Genomic DNA, 20,280 nt, shown 5'->3' on the forward strand with positions numbered 1-20,280 from the left:
CGCGCTTAATTATGCCACTGGAGGAGAGCTAAGGCTTCAGAATAGCGGAGGTGTCGCTAAACAGCTGTTTGTTATGGTTTCATGCTGGAGCTCAAGGGCGACATCTACTGGATCAAAAAGTTGCACATTCTTCCTTTAAGTCAGAATTCTGAGTAAAAAGACAGCAATCTAAAAAAGAAAATAAAAAGGTTATATACTCAAACTAAATTTAGTGGCCCAAATCCTCTTCCATTCAAGAGCAACAAACTTGGAAATATTTGTCATTAATATCCATTTTTCCTCTCTAAGAGAGTGGGGATCTCAGGTTTAGTTTCCTCAGAGTTAACTAAGGTCTGTGATGCCCCTTGATGAGCTGTTGTCAATCTAACACTGAGAGTGCATCTAGAGAAAATAATGTAGCCTGACACTGAGCTTTTGGGAAACTATAAATATTTCAAGGCGATTATAGATGCTGCTGCTCAAATGACCCCACACGCAAAATGGGATAATCCACTCGACCCTACATTTCTGGGGTAATTTGTTCATGCACACAAACAAGGAGATTGATTAAAAGTAAAGTACATTAGTTATTTTCAGAGTTGCATAAAGTATTCTTCGTAATAACTTCATAATCATACAATGTTGGGCTATGAGTCATGATTTATTTGGATAAAACAGGCAAACCTATGTAAAATTAGACATTAAACACCCCCATATAGCTGCAATGGAAGGATCCGTGTTTCATAAACACATTTGACTGAGAGATTGGCTGTCGACTAAGGCTCTTTTGAAGGAATCGTTGAGGATTTGACTATATGGGGTCATCCCTATTTAAGAATAACCATCATGTAGTAAAATTAGACTCTATAAATGCTGAAATGACTATATTTTTACTCTCAATTCAAAAACTACGTATATAAAAAAAAATTGGTTTTGCTGTGGAAGGGTTTGGAAGAGAGGAGAGGGGAAAGGTAAATGCAAAAGACAGCAGGGGTTACACTGATAACTCAATACAACTTTGTTCGATGCAAGTTCAGCCAACTGCAGGCTACTGCATGGCTAGGCTAACAGTCCTGTAAATAGAAAAGGTTTAAAAAATAAGTAACAAGCAAATTATAATTTGGTTTGGGTTTACAGTGTAGTTTTCCACAAGTCTTCAACATAAATCTCAGAGTAGATTTATATACCTCAACAGAGCATCAGCATGTCCCAATTACATGAATAAACTGGCAAATTAATAACAAAAATAGTGAGATCTGTTTGTGTCAAATAAATTTGTCAAACATCCAAATTCTTATGACCAACTAGGTGCCCAATCATTATCAACTTTAATTTTAACTTCATACACATGTGCAAAAAAGCAAAGGAATATATTTGTATACTTGTGAAAAAAACATTGCAAACATTTATATTGTAAATGGTCCTAGTAGAGCCTCAATAAACATTATTTAATGTGGTACTAAATGTGAGATGTTGTAACAGGTTTTGTATGCACTAAATGAACAGTTGTAATTTGCCATTTATAGGACCTGTAACAACATTTTACATGTACACATAATTAACAATTGGACACTAAAAATCTAAATTAATTATTTATCCAAACAACATTTGCATCAAAAATTGTATTTAAAGTAATTGTAATCTGTAATCCCAACATTCACATAAATCCATGGCGTGATTTTTGACAGTGAATGTCTTCAGCAAGGTAAATATTTGATGCATACATAACTCATTTACATCCAAGTGGTTATTTTTTAAATACAGCTGCAAAGGACTTTTGGCCAAAATACCACACACAGGACAAAATTATTACTTTTAGCCTGGTCTGACCAAAGTTGATTCATATCATTCCAGGAAGCTCTAATGCCTAATTCAGTTACAGTAATTTCAGTGCCATAGCTCTTGTTGCCTAGAAATCTATGAAAGCTCAAGCGGAACTGTAGGTGGACTTTCCCATCACCATTCTCCTAATGGTATGCTGGTGTCCTTATGTGCTGTAAAGCATCTAGACATTTCGTAGCAACCACTGTGGGGGTGAAATTCCTGACTGGGAGAAGTAGCTCCACCACCATGGTTTCTCCTGCCGCTCTATCCCCCCCTCCACATCTTGTTCGCCGTAGCGTTCAAACTGGTTATATGGGTCAAATCGATCCCATGTGTCTAATGTCGGGAAGAGGTGGTGGCCAATATCAGGATCCACAGGTACCTAGTGTATAGAAAAGGAAAAGAATGAGGATTGAGTGCATGGATAAAAATACAATAAAAAATATTAAAATACAAAGACCTAAGAAGGCATAATAGTTGAACTTTGAATATCTCCATCTATAATTTAATTTAATCATTTGAACTTGTGTTTCTATTAATCCTATCAGTAAAGGCTCTAACCCTATCGTTAAGACAGCTGCTGTTTATTCGTAATGAAGTTCCGATGAAGTACATTTTTTTTAGATTTCAAACAGGCAAGACACCCATTGCTTTTGTGAAGATTATAACTATCACCTGATTGGTTATCAGACTTCATATAAACTTAGGGAATATTATTATATTTCTTTCTGTTCCAAAATGATCGTAATATTGAAGGCATAAAACTGCAAAGCAATTACAAAATGCTTCAAACAAATCAAGTGTTGTAAAATGTAATATTTTATTCTAGCGAATGAATGTCATTATTCAAACTTATGGCAGAAACTTCTGAAAATATGATTGCCAGACTAAAAAATGTCCAAAACAAAAGTAGCCAGATATGGACAGCATTTATGGATTATATTAAGAATTTTACATCTTAGAGAGGGTAAAGAATGATGTCGGGGGAGATCTGTAAATGAATGTGTGTGCAAATGCATCTTACACTGTATGAAATATAATATTGGGAGATATGGTTACCTGTTTGTAGGTAGGCCTATACATATGCACGTGTATAGGTACTACATGTGTTTTTTCATGAGGGGCTGCCTGCTAGGGGTTTTATGTAAAAAAAAACAAAAAAAAAAAAAAAAACGTTTGTTGTTGTGGTTGTTGTTTGTTGTTGTTTTCTCTGTATGTGTTTAGGAGAGGTGTATCCTTGGTTTGTTTGTTTTTTCCTTTCTTTTTAATGTACTGATTCCGGACATCTAAAAACGTCAATATTATTTGTTTTGTTTGTATGTTTGTTGTAAATGATGCAAAAATTAATAAAAACTTGAATTGCAATAAAAAAACAAATAAGTCCCTTTTTTGTAAAAGTTTTTGATTGTGTGGAATTCCGTAGGAAAAAATATTATTGTTGATGCTACAAGGAAGTTTTTGGATGTGTTGGGAATTTTAAAATGCTGCTTGAATGGCTATTTGTGTAAATGTTTGTCACAGGGACATAAAACAGTGGCTTACTGAGGCCCATCTCTCCCCCTTCTCTGGTACATCTCTTAAATTAACTGATTTTTTTAGGATGGTCCTTGATAAACATATGTAATTAACGCAAACCAAATCAGGGAAATGAAACTAGGATTCAAAAGAGGCTATACAGTACCTTTCAGAAACTGGATAGCATAATAAAAACAACCAACCTTCTCCAAGACAAAGTCAACACGTCCAGCCCTGTTCATGGTGTGAGGCAGATGAACCCTCTTGCTGACCCTGGAATAACCTTTAGCTGTGGCCGTCAGGATGTGAGTACCAGGGTTCAGCAGCCGCCAGTAGTCTCCATCTTCGGCTAGGGGGAAGGGAGAAAAGGAGTGAGGGAAAAAGGACGCGTGTGTGCGTGTGTATCAATATATCTGTATTTACCTGTGGTTACATCTTTCCTAATCCCCCTGACAGAGATAGTGGCACCTTTTATTCCATGTCCTCCAGTGTCCTTAACTACACCTTTTATCCCCCGATGGACCTGTTAAGGGACAAGAACAACAATAAATAGCTGTATATGTATGTTTATTTATTTTGCTCTGAGTCAAATGGACTTGAATTGAGCTTGTATTGCACTTTTCTAGTCTTTTGACTATTAAAAGCTCTTTTTAAATTGCAGGTCATATTTACCCATTCACATCACATTCAAATACTTATGGCTCAGGCTGCTATGTGAAGTGTCCATTAGTAACTAATCACATTCATACACATACCGCTGACACAGCAGCAATTTTGGGTTCATGTGACTGCAGGAACTGGAAAACTAATTTCGACCTTCCGGTTAAGAGATACCACTGAGCTACAGCCTGCCAGGCAAAAATGCTTTCATCTGTCTTGTGCCAATGTCTATAGGTACATACTTATGATTAGCATTATTTTTATCTCTCTTTTTATGCATGTAACAACAAGCACTTTATAAAGTGTCTGACTAAAGCGGGCTTACTAAAACGTACAGACTCCAGAAAACTGAGTAGAGCTTCCTTATTTCTTTTCCATTCTGGGTAAAGCTCTGCCTCTGAGGGGAATTTCTCACAGCCGAGCTCCACAGTGACCTCTAGACAATTTGTGTGCAAGTAGTTGAAGTCTGACATACCTGCAAGAAAGACAAATTAATAAATACATACTCACAAGCAATATCAAAAGCAAATATTTAATGGTCCTCGCTAGCTTGAAAATTATTATATCTTACCACCAGCAAAACTATACCACAATGCCCCATTGATGATGCCCCTATTTCGGTAAAAAGAGGCTCCACACCTCTCTGTGTCGTTGTTTGACATGGTAGCATGGGCATCTGCGTAGGTACGAGCCAGCTGCTTAAAGACCTAGTGTGGGAAGATTATTATACTTAATGTTGCGAGATAGAATATACCTGCACAGTTGAACCCGTCATGTTCAGCAACCATTAATATTTCTGTCTATAAACTCAGCCATCCATTTCCCCTCCCTACCTGCTCATCTGGAGTGGGGGAGAACATTCTCTCCTCATGTAGGTGTCTTGAGAAGTCAAAGGGATAAGAGACTACCAGCTCCCCGCCATGAAGGCTGGCAGACTGAACGAAAGGCAGTGACCGAATCCATTTCATAACTGCATGGGTCTCCGGTGCCACCTACAGTCCAAAGGCAGTATTGGAAATTGTTTGGATCCAGGTTGAAGTTTGTTTTTGCTCCAATCTTTCACGAGTTGAAACCAAAGATCCAAGACTTTTTCTATGTACAAAACATGCCTATTTATCTCAAATTTTATTCACAGATCTGTTCAAATCTGTGTTAGTTAGCACTTCTCCTTTGCCAGGATAATCCATCCACCTGATAGGTGAAGATTAGACAGGATGATTATTGCACAGGTGTGCCTCAGGCTGGTCACAATACAAGGCCACTCTAAAATGTGCAGTTTTATCTTCGCAGGGAGGCATAAAAAACATTTAAGTATCTGTTGTGACCACCATTTGCCTCACGCAGTGCAACACATCTCCTTAGCATGGAGTTGATCAGGTTGTGGGTTGTGTTCCTGCGAAATGTTGGTCCACTCCTCTTGAATGGCTCTGCGAAGTTCCTGGATATTGGCAGGAACTGAAACCCGCTGTCATATACGCTGATCCAGAGCATCCCAAACATGCCCAGCTGGCAACATGTCTCGTGAGTTTGAAGGCAACGCAAAGAACAGGGATGTTTTCAGCTTCCAGAAATTGTGTATCGTGGCATCATCATGCTGCAACATGAGGTGATCGTGCTGCATGAATAGCACAACAATAGGCCTCGTCACAGTGTCTCTCTACACATTCAAAATGCCATTGATAAAATGCACCTGTGTTATTTGCCCATAGCATATACCTGCCCATACCATAACCCCATCATCACCATGGGCCACTCTTTTCTCAACGTTGACATAAGCAAAACAATTCAGCTGTGACAAGAACATTTGTCTAAAATTCCCGACGCCATTGAAGATGAGCAATTTCCCACTCAAGTTGGTTACGACGATGAACTGCAGTCAGGCAAGTTCCCGGTTAGGACATCAAGCATGCCAGATGAGCTTCCCTGAGAGGGTTTCTCACAGTGGTTGCAGAGATTTTTTGATTATGCAAACTTGGCTTTTCTCGGACGATCTTGCAGGTGGAGATGTGGAGGCCTTGGGCTGGTGTGGTTACTCATGGTCTGTGGTTGTGAGGCCAGTTGGGTGAACTGCCATATTCTCTGAAACGACTTTGGAGACGGCTTATGGCAGAGAAATGAACATACAATTCACGTGAAACAGCTCTGGTGGACATTCCTGCAGTCAGCATGACATTCACACTCCCCCAAACTTGTGGAACCTGTGACACTGTGCTGTGTGATTAAACTGCACATTTTTGAGGGGCCTTTTATTGTGACCAGCCTAAGGTTAAGGTGCAATAATCATGCTGTCTAATCAGCATCTTGATATACCACACCTGCCATGTGGATGGATAATCTTGGCAAAAGAGAGGTGCTCACTCACACTCAAATGTTGTTATTAAACAAAATTAATAACAACATTTGAGACAAATAGGCCTTTTGTGTACATAGAAAAAGTCTTAGACCTTTGATTTCAACTCCTGAAAAAATAGAACAAGAATACAAGTGTTGCGTTCATATGTTCAGTGTATGTGGATGATTTACCACAAATAAAATTAATGCAAATTATCCTCTCACCTTGCCAAACCAGTATGCATCAGGAATTGGGATATGGTCAGTGCGGTAATGCCTGCTGCGGCGGTTCCGGTACAAAATGGAGGTGAGGTCTGGAAAATTGCGGTTGAGGTCAATATTCTGGGCATTGGTCCTTCCATTTGTCCAACTATTCAACAAGTGACCCTGAAAAAAGTGGATCCAAACAACTATGAGTATTAGAAATGACCAGAATGTTAAAAAAAAAAGTAGATGTATAACATTATTGAAAATAAAGATGATAATTTTAAGACAATAGAGGTCAAATTCATTACGCACAGAAAGTTTTCAGCAAAATGATATGAATATTATTTAAAATATTGTATGAAGGAACATATACTAGCTTTAATTATCTTGTTAACATGTAGACATGGCCATGTATCCACATAGAAAAGGAGAATGACAAGGTAAAAAAACAAATTAATAGAAAAGGTGAGTAGAAAATGAATGTGTTGTATCCATACCGTCAACCTAACAGCGCTTTTTCAACAACAATTGCATAACATTATAATTTTGACAAATACTTTATGTACGGTATGTATCGTCAAACAGCAGAAATATTTAAACAGCTTAATGTTTAAATGTATAAGTTTAATGGACAAAATATTAGAACACATGCTATTTATATATGTTTGATCATCTCTGCACTCAGTCTGTCAGACTAACTCATGGATATTAAATTATTTCAATGTGTGTTTATATTATATGCCTACCCATGAAGGTATAAGGCTACATTGTGATATTACATTTTTTATATTATAAACATGCGCACATGCAAGCAGAGCTTGTTAGAGGAACAATGATGATGTTATGCATTCTCATCATTCACCACAAGGCTGTGTCGGTATTGTTATACTGTGCATAAAGAAAAGCTCAAGAAATGCCAATGTAAATGTCCCACATTCTCAGGCTTGTCATACATATATAAATTGGTCCTTTGGTCCTAAATAAAATAGTAGGATCAGACTTGTGTCATTCCTACAATAAAAAAAAGAAATGAAAAGGGTTTATAAGTTCATCTCTCTGGTTCAGGGGAGAAACTTTATCAAAGTATAGAATTTAAGGATTTAATATTTCTTGTGTGTCTCAATATAACATCAACCAGGATTAGATAAAACAGTACTTAAATGTACTGATAGCTTCCCACAATCACTTATTTATTGCTACTTGTTTTAAGTATTTTCCTATTACCATAACTAGTAAACTACAACATTTTACATTTTTGTTTGTTTGTTTGTCAGCTTTCAAGTTAAAAAGAGACAACTACAGCATTGTCATAATGTTGCTCAATGGTGTCCCATTTCACAAACAATGTTGTAAACTAAAATTCTGCATTGGCAAAGTTTTCCCCTAGCACAGTACATCAATCCACTTCCTAAGCATCACAGACAGAATGGACAGTGGATTGAAAATGGATAATGGAGGTTTGTCTATTTTTCCATGTTAACAGTATTTACTTCCTGGTTGCTGATCTCCGGGTCATTGTTATCTTCTACCTCTGAGGCAGCCAGCTCATAGCCATCTGGATTCATGGAGGCCAGAATGTGTATGCGGGTAGTGTTGATAAGGGTCTGAATTCGATGGTTCCCCAGAATGTATTCTGAACACAGATACTGGGCCAGGTAGATGAGCAGCTGGCGTCCCAGCACCTCATTGCCATGCATATTGCCCACCAACTTGATCTCTGGCTCCACTATTTCAGAATGAAGCAAACATATTAACCAACAAAACTTTTTAAATTTGTAATGGTACATTTGCTAGTACATTTTTTTTACATCTAGCAGCTTGTAGCAACATTAGTATTCACTTGGCCTGAGCTCCAACAATATGGCTAAGTGGCGCCCTCTACGAAAAAAACAAACAAATCAGCCCCCAGAGCATGTTCAACCTAGAATTGACAATGGGGGGGGGGGGGGGGGGGGGGGGGGGGGGGGGGGCAATGGACCCTGGAAACTAAGGATAACTACAGAAGGAAACTGGAGCTAAAACTTCAGCAGAATAACATGAGGCCTATGGTAGGAAAATTAACATAAAATTCACGGGAAAAAGCTCTGGTGGACATTCCTGCAGTCAGCATGACAATTGTAGGAGGGGGGACAAAGGAGAACTACAGAAGGAGTACTCACACAGTGTATTTGTGAATGGTTGAAATGACAATGAAGAAAACTTGCGTTTACTTGACTTGAAGACCATCACGGGTTTGGGGCCATGAATCTATACTTTAGTAGATTGCAGCCACCACAATAGTGCTTAAGCATGTTATGGGACAACTTTGCTCCCATGCTGTGAAAGACGCCCTGCCTCATTCCTGTGCCATTGGCTCCATGAACTACAGACTGGTGGCACTGACATCCCCAACCATGAAGACCCTGAAGGGGGAAGCTGATTCTGAGGGATGTTGAATTGTTCATAATAAATTTCAAAAAAATGTACTTATGCAATATGTCAATATATTCGACTTTGCTCTTTTTTTAATCATATCTGTAAGACCACCCTTGATTCTGTTGCCCCGCTCATAGTCAAAAATTATTTGAAAACACAGCAGCCCTGGCTAAATGATACAACACAAGAATTACAAAGGGACTGCAGAAGAAAATAAAGAAAATGGAAAAAAACTGGTTTACACATTTTTCATGAGATTTGGAAAGATGCCATGAATAATCATCAAAAAGGAATTATAGAAGTGAGAACTTCCTTTTATTCTATCATAATTTATAAAGCCATTCTAACCCAAGAGTTTTATATAACATTTTACACTCCGTCACCAAGCCCTCCCCTTGTCATTTTATTGATGCCTGAGAGATGGGAGTCATTTTTAAAGCATTTTACGAATAAAATTAATGAGATTACCCCCCAACCATGTTTTTACAATCCCAAAGACTTATTGATACTTGTTTTTAACCCTATCTCAATGCCGATTTTATCTGATATTTTATCTCATATGAATCCAACTACGTGCAGCCTTGACGCCATGCCATCTACATTTCTGAAAGAGGTCATGGATGCGGTTATGCCCAGCATTTAATAGAATATTAACAGCTCACTTTTAACTGGTCATCTGCTTTTAAACATGCTGTGGTCCAACCTCTTTTAAAGAAACCAAATCTTAACCCCACTGCTCTTAGTAATTTTAGGCCAATTTTTAAACTCCCATTTTATCCAAAGTTTTAGAGAAAGTTGTTTTAACACAGATTTTATCTTTTATGAATGAAAATGACACCTTTGGAAAGTTTCAGTCTGGTTTTAGAGCACTCCATAGTACAGAAACAGCCCTCCTCAGAGTCACAAATTACCTTCTTTAGCGACTGACAGAGGAGAGAGCGCAATTTTAATTATTTTAGATATAAGTGCAGCATTCGACAGAGTAGATCATACCATTTGAATTGAATGCCTCAAGTCCTGGGTTGGTGTCAAGGACACTGCACTTAGTTGGTTTTGTTCCTATCTTTTAAACAGCCCTTTACCACTCCTCATCCACCTCTCAAATTACCTGTGGTGTACCGCAAGGTTTGATTTTAGGTCCTCTTTTATTTTCCATCTATATGCTCCCTCTTGGTAATATCATTCAGCGCCATAACCTTTCTTTTCATTTCTATGCAGACGACACACAGATATACCTTCCGCTGAGACCTGGTGATCAAAGAAGCCCAGCTGTTGTTTTTAACTGTCTGAAAGATAAAAGGCCAAAGTTTTCTACATTTAAATGACTCAAAATCCGAAATAATTCTATTCAACTACCCAAACTCCCATATCATCCTCATTCAAAGTTCTCTTGGTCCTCTCTCCTCTAACATCACACCCACAGCAAGAAATCTATAAGTTATTTTTGATTCAGACCTCACCTTTAATTATTAACAAAAACAGTTGTCTAGTCGTGTTTCATTAATCTAAGGTCAATTTCCAAAATCAAAACCATTCCGCCCCCTGCTGACCTGGAAAAAATCCTTCACTCGCTGATCTTCTCTCGATTGGACTACTGCAATTCACTCCTTTCAGGTATCACCCAAAAATCACTCTCCCGCCTCCAACTGGTCCAGAACGCAGCAGCTAGGCTTCTTACTGGTTCTAAAAGACGGCATCACATCACTCCATTCCTTGATTCCCTCCACTGGCTACCTGTCACTTTTAGAATTGATTTTATCGTCTTGGTCTTGCCCCAAATTATATTTCTTAGATGGCGGGCAGAGTCAGTGACATCTTTTAAATCACTTGTTAAAACTTAGTTTTATAGACTCGCTTTTATGTGATTTTCCCTTTTTTAGACTTTTTTTTACATTAATCTATCCCTTCCTTTATTCATTTTATTGTTCTTACCCTTTTTATTTATTCTCAACTCCTATTTTAATGTTTAAGCCTTCAAATGTATCCTTTCCATTATTCATTGTATTGCTCTTATCCTTTTCATCCATTCTTAACCATCTTAACAAGTTTGATTCTTCTGCCCTTTGCTGCTTTTATATATTTACCAACTTTCCTTTATTTCACCCCTTATTGTCTTAATTTCTGTTTTTATTTCCTGTGATGTGATGTCGTCTTCTTTACTTTTATTATTATTATTATTATATTATTGCCATTACTGTAGCTTGTTGACCTTTTTTTGTTTGTTTTTTGTTTAATTTTTGTTTAATGTTATTGCTTTAGAGTCTTAACTGTATTTGGACAGGCCTGTTGTTTATTGTCTTATTTTCTTATTAAATGTTTGCATATATCTCTACATATATATATATATATATATATATATATATATATATCTATAAATACATTCCTTACTGCTGATGATTATTGTTTTATTGCCCTGAGTTCCTGCCATTGCTTTGTCTGTCAAAGCACTTTTTTAAAGGTGCTATATAAATAAAGTTATTGTTATTATCTTAGTTTGTAAAATATGCTTCTCTGCTGACTTACATATCCATGTTTGCAGTTAGTCATATGCTGCACAAACCGTCCCTTTTTGTGAAAACTCTTATGATCTTGGAAACCCTTGGTTTTACTTACCAAGTTTTAGACCACTGGCATGTCTTTTAGTCAGTCTTAAGAACGATGAAAACAGATATAAATAAGTATATAATGTATTTAAGGTCTTTCAGAGATTTTTTTTTAATTTACTTGGCCCACAACTTAACTGTTTTGGTTCACTTTCCCTATTGTAATACACATTTTCATAAAAAATTAGTAAAAATGTGAAATGTACACAACACCAGCCCACTTAATTAAGCAACAAAGTAATGACGATATTTGGGGAATTAGCAGAAGAAACATACACCATTCAAAGGAAATGAAATTGAATTATACTTGTTAGGTCTAAATTAAATAGACTCCAAATAAATGCTAATGTTGCTCAGTGTCTGCTGGATGTTTAAGGGACTGCTAAAAACTACTGACATAATAAGGTGACAATATATGAATAACACCTTGATTCCATTGCCCTTAAGTGGTCAACAGCTGTGAATTAAGAGTAATAAAACCAATAATGTAATCAGAAACTACATATACTATAGCACAAAAATTATCTCATAGGCGCAATTCACGAGCACTGCTCACTGTTACTTACATAGCTCATGGTGTCCTGGGTTGTTAGAGAATTCAATAGCCAATAGATCCCTGCCTTCTGTGCTGCGTCCAATACTGTAGATATTAGACACATGGGAGCACTTGGCAGCTGTTCTCTTCAATAAACTGTACATCTGGGTGTTGGAAGTGTAGGTGAACTGGATTATTGTGGTGGGTTCTTCAGGAGAGAAGCTCGACAATGCTAGCTCCTGTCTGGCTAGAAAAGTGATAACAAGAGTAACAGAGAGGAAAAAAAACATTTTTTAAGGAGCACTACTAGGCATGCATTGGCCTGCATGGTGCAACATGACAGTGTAACCTTTACCTTTCAGCCTAACTAGTGGATCAAAGCAGCCCTCCTGGTCACTGGCAAAGAAGCGATCACAGTCTAGGAAGTAGGGCCAAGCCATTTCAATGGCTTCAAAGGCATGGAAACAGTCCTTCCTCAATGCTTCACAAGTACTGCGGCAGGGTTTAATCATCTTGTTATCCTTGCAAGGTGAGGCGAGTACAGAGCAGCCTACAAGACGAATCTCTGGGGAGCACTCCCCCTGGAGTAGGCCGTGGATGACACTTAGGAGAAGGTACTCTGCCCCTGACTCTGCCTCAGAATGACTCCTGTGGCCCAGGATGTTCGGGAAAATGGTTCTGGGGTAGCAGCAATTTTACATATGTTGTTAAAAAATTATAGTAAAAATGAGCCATGAAAATGAGACAGAAATGTTTAAATGTATAAACAACAGCTTAAAATATCAGTATGTTGGATGGTTTTAGATGGCACTGATGGCTTGCCCACAAACCAACCTCTACAACCCACCTAGAGTATTCCATATCATTACAGTAGCCCAGATTCAGCTCTGTACAGGTAGCTGTAGGAGACAAAAGACACAGTATAGCAGTTCATTTTAAACTGAGTGAATATGGAAGTAATGATTTGGGTTGGTTTAAGTTTGAGATTGAATTTATTTTGTGTGTTTGTTTTATTTTTTTTAAACTCATAATAGCTAGGCTACATCTTTGACTGGCTTTTAAGCAAAACCTGTAACTTTCAGTTATGTAGGCCTATGACGACAGCAGGCATGTGTGCTATAAAAAAAAAACAAGCCTGGCTTAGGTAGCACCTGGGGTTTCGAAATTGAGCACTATATTATGGGATTTTTTAAGGTCCATAAATCGTCCCCTACAAAATGAGGATAAGACTTGCAAAGCAGAGAAGTAGGCATCAAACAGCAAATGGTATTTGAAAAAATGGGTTCAAGTCAAGGCTTGAAAAAAACATCTCCTTGCAAAGTGAACAGGCCAAAACATGGATACATACTGTACATATTCTGAAAAAGTTGAAATTACTTAGCCACCCACGTTTTTCTTCGAACACATCGTTTCTGCATCTTCCTGTGAGACAAAACAAGTCAAACAAAAAAACAAACATGAGGACGCATGGAAATATTGAGTATCAAATTAAAACGCTAGGAGGAGACACCTTCATACCAAGAGACGAGCCAAAGCAGGGCCTTCACTCACATGTTTATGCCAAGGAAAGAAAAGGTTCCACAAATACAGGTGATACTGGTGTTAATATGAGACCAGGATAAAAAAAATGTAATGGTTTAATAACGACACTTAATTTAAAAAAATGAATAAGAGCGAATAGCCTACTGTATATATTTATTGTTTAAACCACGGTGCTGAAAAAAGCTTCCTTTTTTGTCCTGAATCGTCCCCAGTAGGACCTATTGCTCATTATACGATAAGACCTTGACTTTTCTATCCAACTTGTGAGACGTCCCCCCCATCGTGCACGGTAGCTGAAGTTTCGTGCTTATAATAAGCATTTTTCTCTAAACCATTGTTTAAATTGGTCTTACCTAATAACACGTCTCCCGGCTGACAGGTCTGCTGCGGGGCGCACCAACAACTATGCGTTAGTAAATGAAACAGCACATAAATCCCGTAACCCAAATGCATGTTTGAGAGCAGAAGCCAAAAGGGCACGAAGGTAGCGTGTGATGTGGCAGTCGGCTGCTAAAGCTGCAACTTTTCTGTTCTCGGGGCAGAATGACAACTACGGAAAGTAGTCCACTGAAAACCTCTTCCTTTCTCCTCACGGATCATCCCTGAACTGGAGAAGAGTTAGGTTCAACTACAGTCGAAAGAGCGCCGATCATATTTCACTGTGTGTGTGTGTGTGTGTGTGTGTGTGTGTGTGTGTGTGTGCGTGCGTGTGCGTGCGCATACGTGCGTGCGTGCGTGCGTGCGTGTGTGTGTGTGTGTGTGTGTGTGTGTGTGTGTGTGTGTGTGTGTGTGTGTGTGTCATAAACGAGGAAGAAACGTGGCTTGCGGGGGTTGGAGTTAGGGAAGATGCCTTATAAGTTTTACATAAAATGGCTGCCTGTTCAAATCAGACAGGAAACATTCCATTTCAAGGCTATTTGATCAATTCATTAGCCTAGATGTTTAACTGGTTAACAGTGCTTTCATGGCAGACACTTGGGATAAGATAAGATTAAAGGGTCTTGCAAAAAAGTATTCCAGCTAAATACTGGAATATGTTATTAAAGTACCCTTCAGAATAAACAGGTTTCTGTTTCAACTTAAAGTCCATGTAAAGCAAAATCAGAAATGTATATCTCACATTATTGGCTATCTTATAAATTATTGGGGAAAAGGTTAAGGTAAACATGTGGAAAGGACAAGAACTATGTTTGACAGAATTATAGATTTAGACCATTACAATTTGTTTTGATATCTTAATAGGTCTTGATAGGTAATGATATCTTTTACAAAGCGAAGATGATTAGGGCCACTGAAAAAAAAATTGTTTGGTTCTGACTTTTTTAAAATTTATCCTGACTAAATCTCTGAATTCTGACTTTATTTTTCGGATCCAGAATTCTGAGAAAAAAGTCAGAATCCTAAAAAAAAATGTTTTTTTACAAAATGTCAATTTTTATGTTATGTGCTTCATTGATGCAGCATGCAGCCCCTGCATCTCCAGTCATATTTAATTATTTTCTTGTTTTATTTAACCAGGAAAAGTCTCATTGAGATTAAGAATCTCTTTTACAAGAGTGTCCTGGCCAAGACACAATTTACAGGGTTTCAGACTCTTAACAACAATAAAGTCAAATTAAAATATTATTGTTTATACTGCAAAAGAATTATAGTTGATTAATGTCTATTTCACAGTGAAACAACATACCTTAAAAATATATAAAAAAACAACTACCATTCAGGTTAATATCTGTTAATGTAGGGCATTTTTTATTTATTCTACGAGACTACACCGTAAATTAACTTGACAATTAACTTGAAAAATTATTTTTTCATGTAATAACTAGAAAATAATGTATGAAAACATTAAACACATTTAAAAGCAAAGACAAATAACTGCACATTAACAGGATATATCTGTAATTTTACAGAAGTTAATCATTGGACAGTGGGAAAAAAACATGCAGCATATTACATCAAAATACATAAGAAATAGCCTCATTTAAACTTAAACTTACTAAATTAAAGGGGGTATTTATGAAACTGTCCAAATCATCATTTCCTGTGAGATTGTGGTTTATGTCAAAATAGCAGAATATGTACTTTTAATCATATACAATTTTGCAAGTCATATTTTCACATGCTGCACTGATGTCAGACTACAACTGTTCAATATTAAAGCCAGAAAGTGTGGTCAGCAAAATGTCGGCTTGTGTACATCATCAGCGTTACCATCTTTATTGCCAGTCTCAGGAGTCCATTAGAAAACATATAAAAAAGCAAACAAATAAAAAAGACAAGGTAAAAAGACAAACAAACAGACAAAACATCACCAAAATGATAAAAGACAGCTGTACCAGTGTCGCCACAAGGAGCACTGGTATCGCACAGAACTCTGACTGGGATTTGTCAGCAGCATAATAAAATAATTCTGAGAGTCCTTCAATCGGCAGATATGTTTTTACATCATGTTTCTCATAAGAGCCTGAAAAGTGTTAACTCCTGCATTACAAAATAGCTTACTTGCACTAGTCCACCAAGGTTTTTTAAATAGTAATTATAATAATAATAATTCTCATGGAGTCATTATAAGCAACTTTACGCATTTGTAAGCTTGCCATTTTAAACCTGGCCCACAAGGGGGCAGTATAAAGAGGAGTGCAATATGCTCGAAGAGATTTTTCTTGACAGTGTCTGAACATATTGAAAATTCCATTGCCAACATATTGGCCTGGGTATATAATATTCAACACTGTCTGTACATGTTGTCATCATCCGACATTTGATCCATATTAATGTGCCCTAAATATTTTATTTTGGTGCTTACACTCAACATCTGTCCTGACAAGTAAAATTGGGAAAGTTTTTATTAGGTCCTTGTCCCCTTTTGTTCTGCATATCAAAACAGTACTCTTTTTGGCATTGTATTGCACATCATATGTTACTCCTGAACATATGCCGCTGCTAAAACCCAGCGCTGCTAGGGGAAAAAATTGCCAAATCATCAGCATACATGAGGTGATTGATTATACTGTTAACCAACACACAACCAGTTTGCAACAAGTTATTTATGAAACTAAGTAAAAAGGGTGTCCCTGAATATATATTGTATATACTCTTGGTGTACTGGTATGCCAACCAGAGTATGCAAGTCAAATAGGAAGTTATAATTTCCACCGCCTTTGGAGTGAGCAATGGTGTGCGACAGGGGGGGTTGTTTTCTCCTGCACTATTTAACGTATATTAGAGGTATCAACAATTCCTATCAGGACAGAGGAGTTTTTCCTCCTATAGACCTCAACAGCTTCTTTCAAGGCATAAATACAAAGATTAGTACCATGCTTTGATTTAAAGCCAAACTGGTTATCTGTGGTACCAATACATTTAGAAAAAACAACACATACTAGCAATGTTTCCCAAATTATAAGGCTCCCCTTTCGCACAATTAAATAAAGCATGGTAATGTTGCCTCCATAACTCAGCAGTGTTATCTGGTCCAGAGACTCCCTATTTTGTGCCGGGTAGCACAGCTGCTCCCTTTTTTAGAGCTCTTACATCTTTCCAAAAATCCATAACATTGATACAGAGCAGTTTTTCAGCCAACGAGTCTGCTCTCATTACATGCTCTTTTTTACACACAAATCTGACAGCATATTTAAATCTAGCATTAGTGAGCTTTTTCTCATCCAGGGCAGGTCCCTGCCTAGGTCAACCTGCCTGATCCCAAGCCTTGAAAGCCTCCTTTGCTGCTGCATGATGTATCCACATGTTTATTTCAGCCTGGTTTTATGTTGTATGCCTTCTTAGAGCAAGTAAGGTATGATCTACTGGCCTCATACATAGCTCCTATAATTCCATCATACAAGGAACAGAAGGATTTCCCATGAGAAATATCATTACAATTTACACTTGAACACATGATAGCATCTTTAGGTAAATATAGATCACTCAAGAAAACATCCCTTTTCCCATAATATGACAATACATACTCATTTGTGGGTTTGGGCCAATGCAATTTAGCCCTGCAGGCCCCTTTAACCTTGGTGGTCAGCTCAGGGAGACTAAGAATCATAACCAATGGTATATTATCAGCTATGTCTCATACAGCATGCTCATTGACTGCAGAAAGGCATGGCTTCTGCAGTGGTGATGCAATGGTCAAGTTGTGTGCCAAGCTTCACTTATGTAAGCTACAGTACTTGCAGGTAAAAGCAATTGGCTGGACAATAGGAAACTGTTATCTTCACAGAATTGTATCATATGTTGAGCAAATATTGAACTTTTATTTGAGATGTCAGAATTCATATCACCAACAATGTCAAAATTTGTGCAGGGATTCTCATTAATTATTAATTATTTAATCAAAGCAAGTCGATTTTTATATACATCTTCATTGTGTTGACACTCAAAAGGTGTATATACATTTAATAATAATAATAAACTCTTTCTTTCCTTTATTTTTCTGCACAACAATGCACCAATCTACTTCTGTTCTGATTACTTTTATCACAGAGTGCAGCGTCTTTTGACAGAGGTAAGAGTATTTTCCTAAGATAATTTTATATTTTAGTTAATCTAAGCATAAGTCACTCACATACGCTATAATACATGGTGATATCACAACCGGAGTTGATTAGCTTTCTTTTAAAGTAAGCAATGTTTATTGTATTTATCTGACATGAACAAATGACACACCTCCTCATATATACAACCCCTGAAGTCACCTGACAGATCATGTGATACAAAACCAGGAACAATATAGGTTATGCAAGACATTCATATTGAAGGTGTACAGGACCTATGCATAGATACTACAAATACACAAAAACACATTAATACCCAACTCCAGCAGGAAAAAGCCTGCAAAGACTGGACGATTACCATAAAAACTTGAATTGCATGACTGTAAACAACAGGAGAAACCGTCATAATAGAGGCGGCTCTATAATATAGAAAAAGTGATAGTGACAGATGAAGAAATCTGAAAAAAATAGCACAACAATGTGCCACACAAGCTTAGAGATAAATGTTATGTAAACATCAAACCCACAGAATATGGAAAAATACACCGAAGTAGAGTAAAGAACCATCTACTGAGAGAAAAATGTCGACACATTGGTAAGGCACAATATACATAATCAAATATACCTGGAGTGAAAGGCCTATCATAGAAAAGACACAATCAAATAAACACGGAATGATTATGTATTGTGCTTTTTCTATGATGAGTCTATCATCCCGGGTATATTTGATTGTGCATTTTATGAGTACTTCTCATGTCTCTTAAATTGCATCCTGATTCCTCCACTTGCTTCCCTTACTTGCGTCTGCCCTTACATCCCACCAGAGATGCATGGAGAGACGCGAGGAAACGAAGCAGAGGAGAGAGGAACGAGGAAATATGTTTTAAGAGACAATAGACGTCCTTTCCTCTATAGCGTCACGTGAAGCGACGTTCCTTTGTGATGAGTACATAAGCTGATCATCGCTCAGCTGTCTGAAAATACACACAGTAACATTGTATAGCATTTTTTTCTTTGGGGTACTTGCAGATTCGTCACTTTATTAGGGAGCAGAGTCTCCCCTCCCTCAATACTCCTAAATGAAGTGCCCCAGAATCTTTTCCTATGAACTGCAAAAACTCCTCCCATTTGATTTCCTACTTTTACTACCTGTTACATGACACAAAAGACTGAGGGAAACTCAATCTAAAAGTATTCATAGATTACACATAACACCTTCCGTCCGGAATAAGATGGATCCAGGCCTGTCACCACAGTGTCTGAAATGTCTCAGAGAGAGAGGGGACTATATTCATCTTTTTTGGCCGTGTAAATACATATCAAGGTTTTGGTGGATCAAAGCCAAACCTCCCACTGTTACTGTGTGGTACAAAGAGATCGTTTCTGTACTTCCACACGAGAGGATTAGTGCAGTGCTGAAGGGCAATGAACAGTTATTCCTGACCACGTGTGTGACATGAGGATACACAACGAAATAGTAAGTATAAGTTCCACAAAATTAATATAGCCTAAGAGTGTAGGCTGATCAGCCCCGGCTTTTATATTTGATTTGTTTTCTGATTCACCACCAAACAAAAAGTCAGTTATTTTTAAGTGTTAAAACCAAAGGATCACAAACAACTCCTTCATTATTATAGCGGCTAATATTTCTTATCACTCAGACTGTTTGCACTTTTTAATTTGATCATGATAAGAATGACAGTCTGACAGAGTGGCAGTCATCTGTCAGTCAGAATGATCATTAATGATCTTAGGGTTTGAAAATGTTACGCATCCAGTTTTGTTGAAATTTTGATCCTATAAGAAATTGTCAATAATCCTGAGACATCCTTAGTGTTTATAAAATACAGAGTTCACTATCAGATTATCAATAAAAAAAAACAAATAATGAATAAGTAATTTAATATAAAAACTGTGTAGAAATGGTCTGTATGTTTTTTATTAGCAGACTGCAGGTTGTTCTTCATGTGCAGGTAAAGTACACTGACTACACAATGTTACTGTGTGTGTTTTATTAGAAATAATAAAGTGGGTATTTGTGCCAGCTGAGCAGTGGTCAGCTGATGTCATCATCACAAAGCTGTAGAGGAAAGGACGTCTCGTGTCTCTTAAAACATATTTCCTCGTCCCCCCTCCAAGTGAGTGACGTATGGATGCAATTAAGGGA

The 20,280-nt window shown here is 37.5% G+C and overlaps 1 protein-coding gene and 1 long non-coding RNA gene across 3 annotated transcripts; both read right to left on the bottom strand.

The window, feature by feature from the left end:
- Positions 1-621: 621 nt before the first annotated feature.
- Positions 622-14,284, bottom strand: cpz (carboxypeptidase Z). 2 transcript variants are annotated; one of them, XM_061052071.1, is made up of 13 exons: positions 13,965-14,284; positions 13,459-13,491; positions 12,917-12,968; positions 12,425-12,747; positions 12,101-12,316; positions 8,046-8,242; positions 6,535-6,696; positions 4,812-4,970; positions 4,550-4,685; positions 4,314-4,453; positions 3,742-3,841; positions 3,522-3,667; positions 622-2,185 (listed from the first exon to the last, which is right to left on the bottom strand). In XM_061052071.1, exons 1-13 carry the CDS (start codon positions 14,062-14,064, stop codon positions 1,985-1,987), a joined length of 1,965 nt encoding a protein of 654 aa, XP_060908054.1. In that variant the 5' UTR covers positions 14,065-14,284; the 3' UTR covers positions 622-1,984. The 2 variants fall into 2 exon arrangements, with proteins under 2 accessions (XP_060908054.1, XP_060908045.1); XM_061052062.1 differs by having other exon boundaries at positions 8,007-8,242; positions 13,965-14,283.
- On the bottom strand, positions 10,018-11,047 carry LOC132984996 (uncharacterized). Its single transcript, XR_009675013.1, has 3 exons — positions 10,769-11,047; positions 10,342-10,608; positions 10,018-10,292 (listed from the first exon to the last, which is right to left on the bottom strand). It is a non-coding gene; the product is annotated as an uncharacterized LOC132984996 (long non-coding RNA).
- Positions 14,285-20,280: the final 5,996 nt, after the last annotated feature.

Source organism: Labrus mixtus, chromosome 2 (genome assembly GCF_963584025.1).
Source record: "Labrus mixtus chromosome 2, fLabMix1.1, whole genome shotgun sequence".
Taxonomy (NCBI): domain Eukaryota; kingdom Metazoa; phylum Chordata; class Actinopteri; order Labriformes; family Labridae; genus Labrus; species Labrus mixtus.

Coding starts and splice junctions, on each gene's coding strand:
- cpz (XM_061052062.1), bottom strand. CDS start 14,064: ATGCATTTGGGTTACGGGATTTATGTGCTGTTTCATTTACTAACGCAT. Junction 12,317..12,424: donor TCCACTAGTTAGGCTGAAAG/GTAAAGGTTACA, acceptor TCACTTTTCTAG/CCAGACAGGAGCTAGCATTG. Junction 8,243..12,100: donor CCCAGGACACCATGAGCTAT/GTAAGTAACAGT, acceptor ATTCTGAAATAG/TGGAGCCAGAGATCAAGTTG.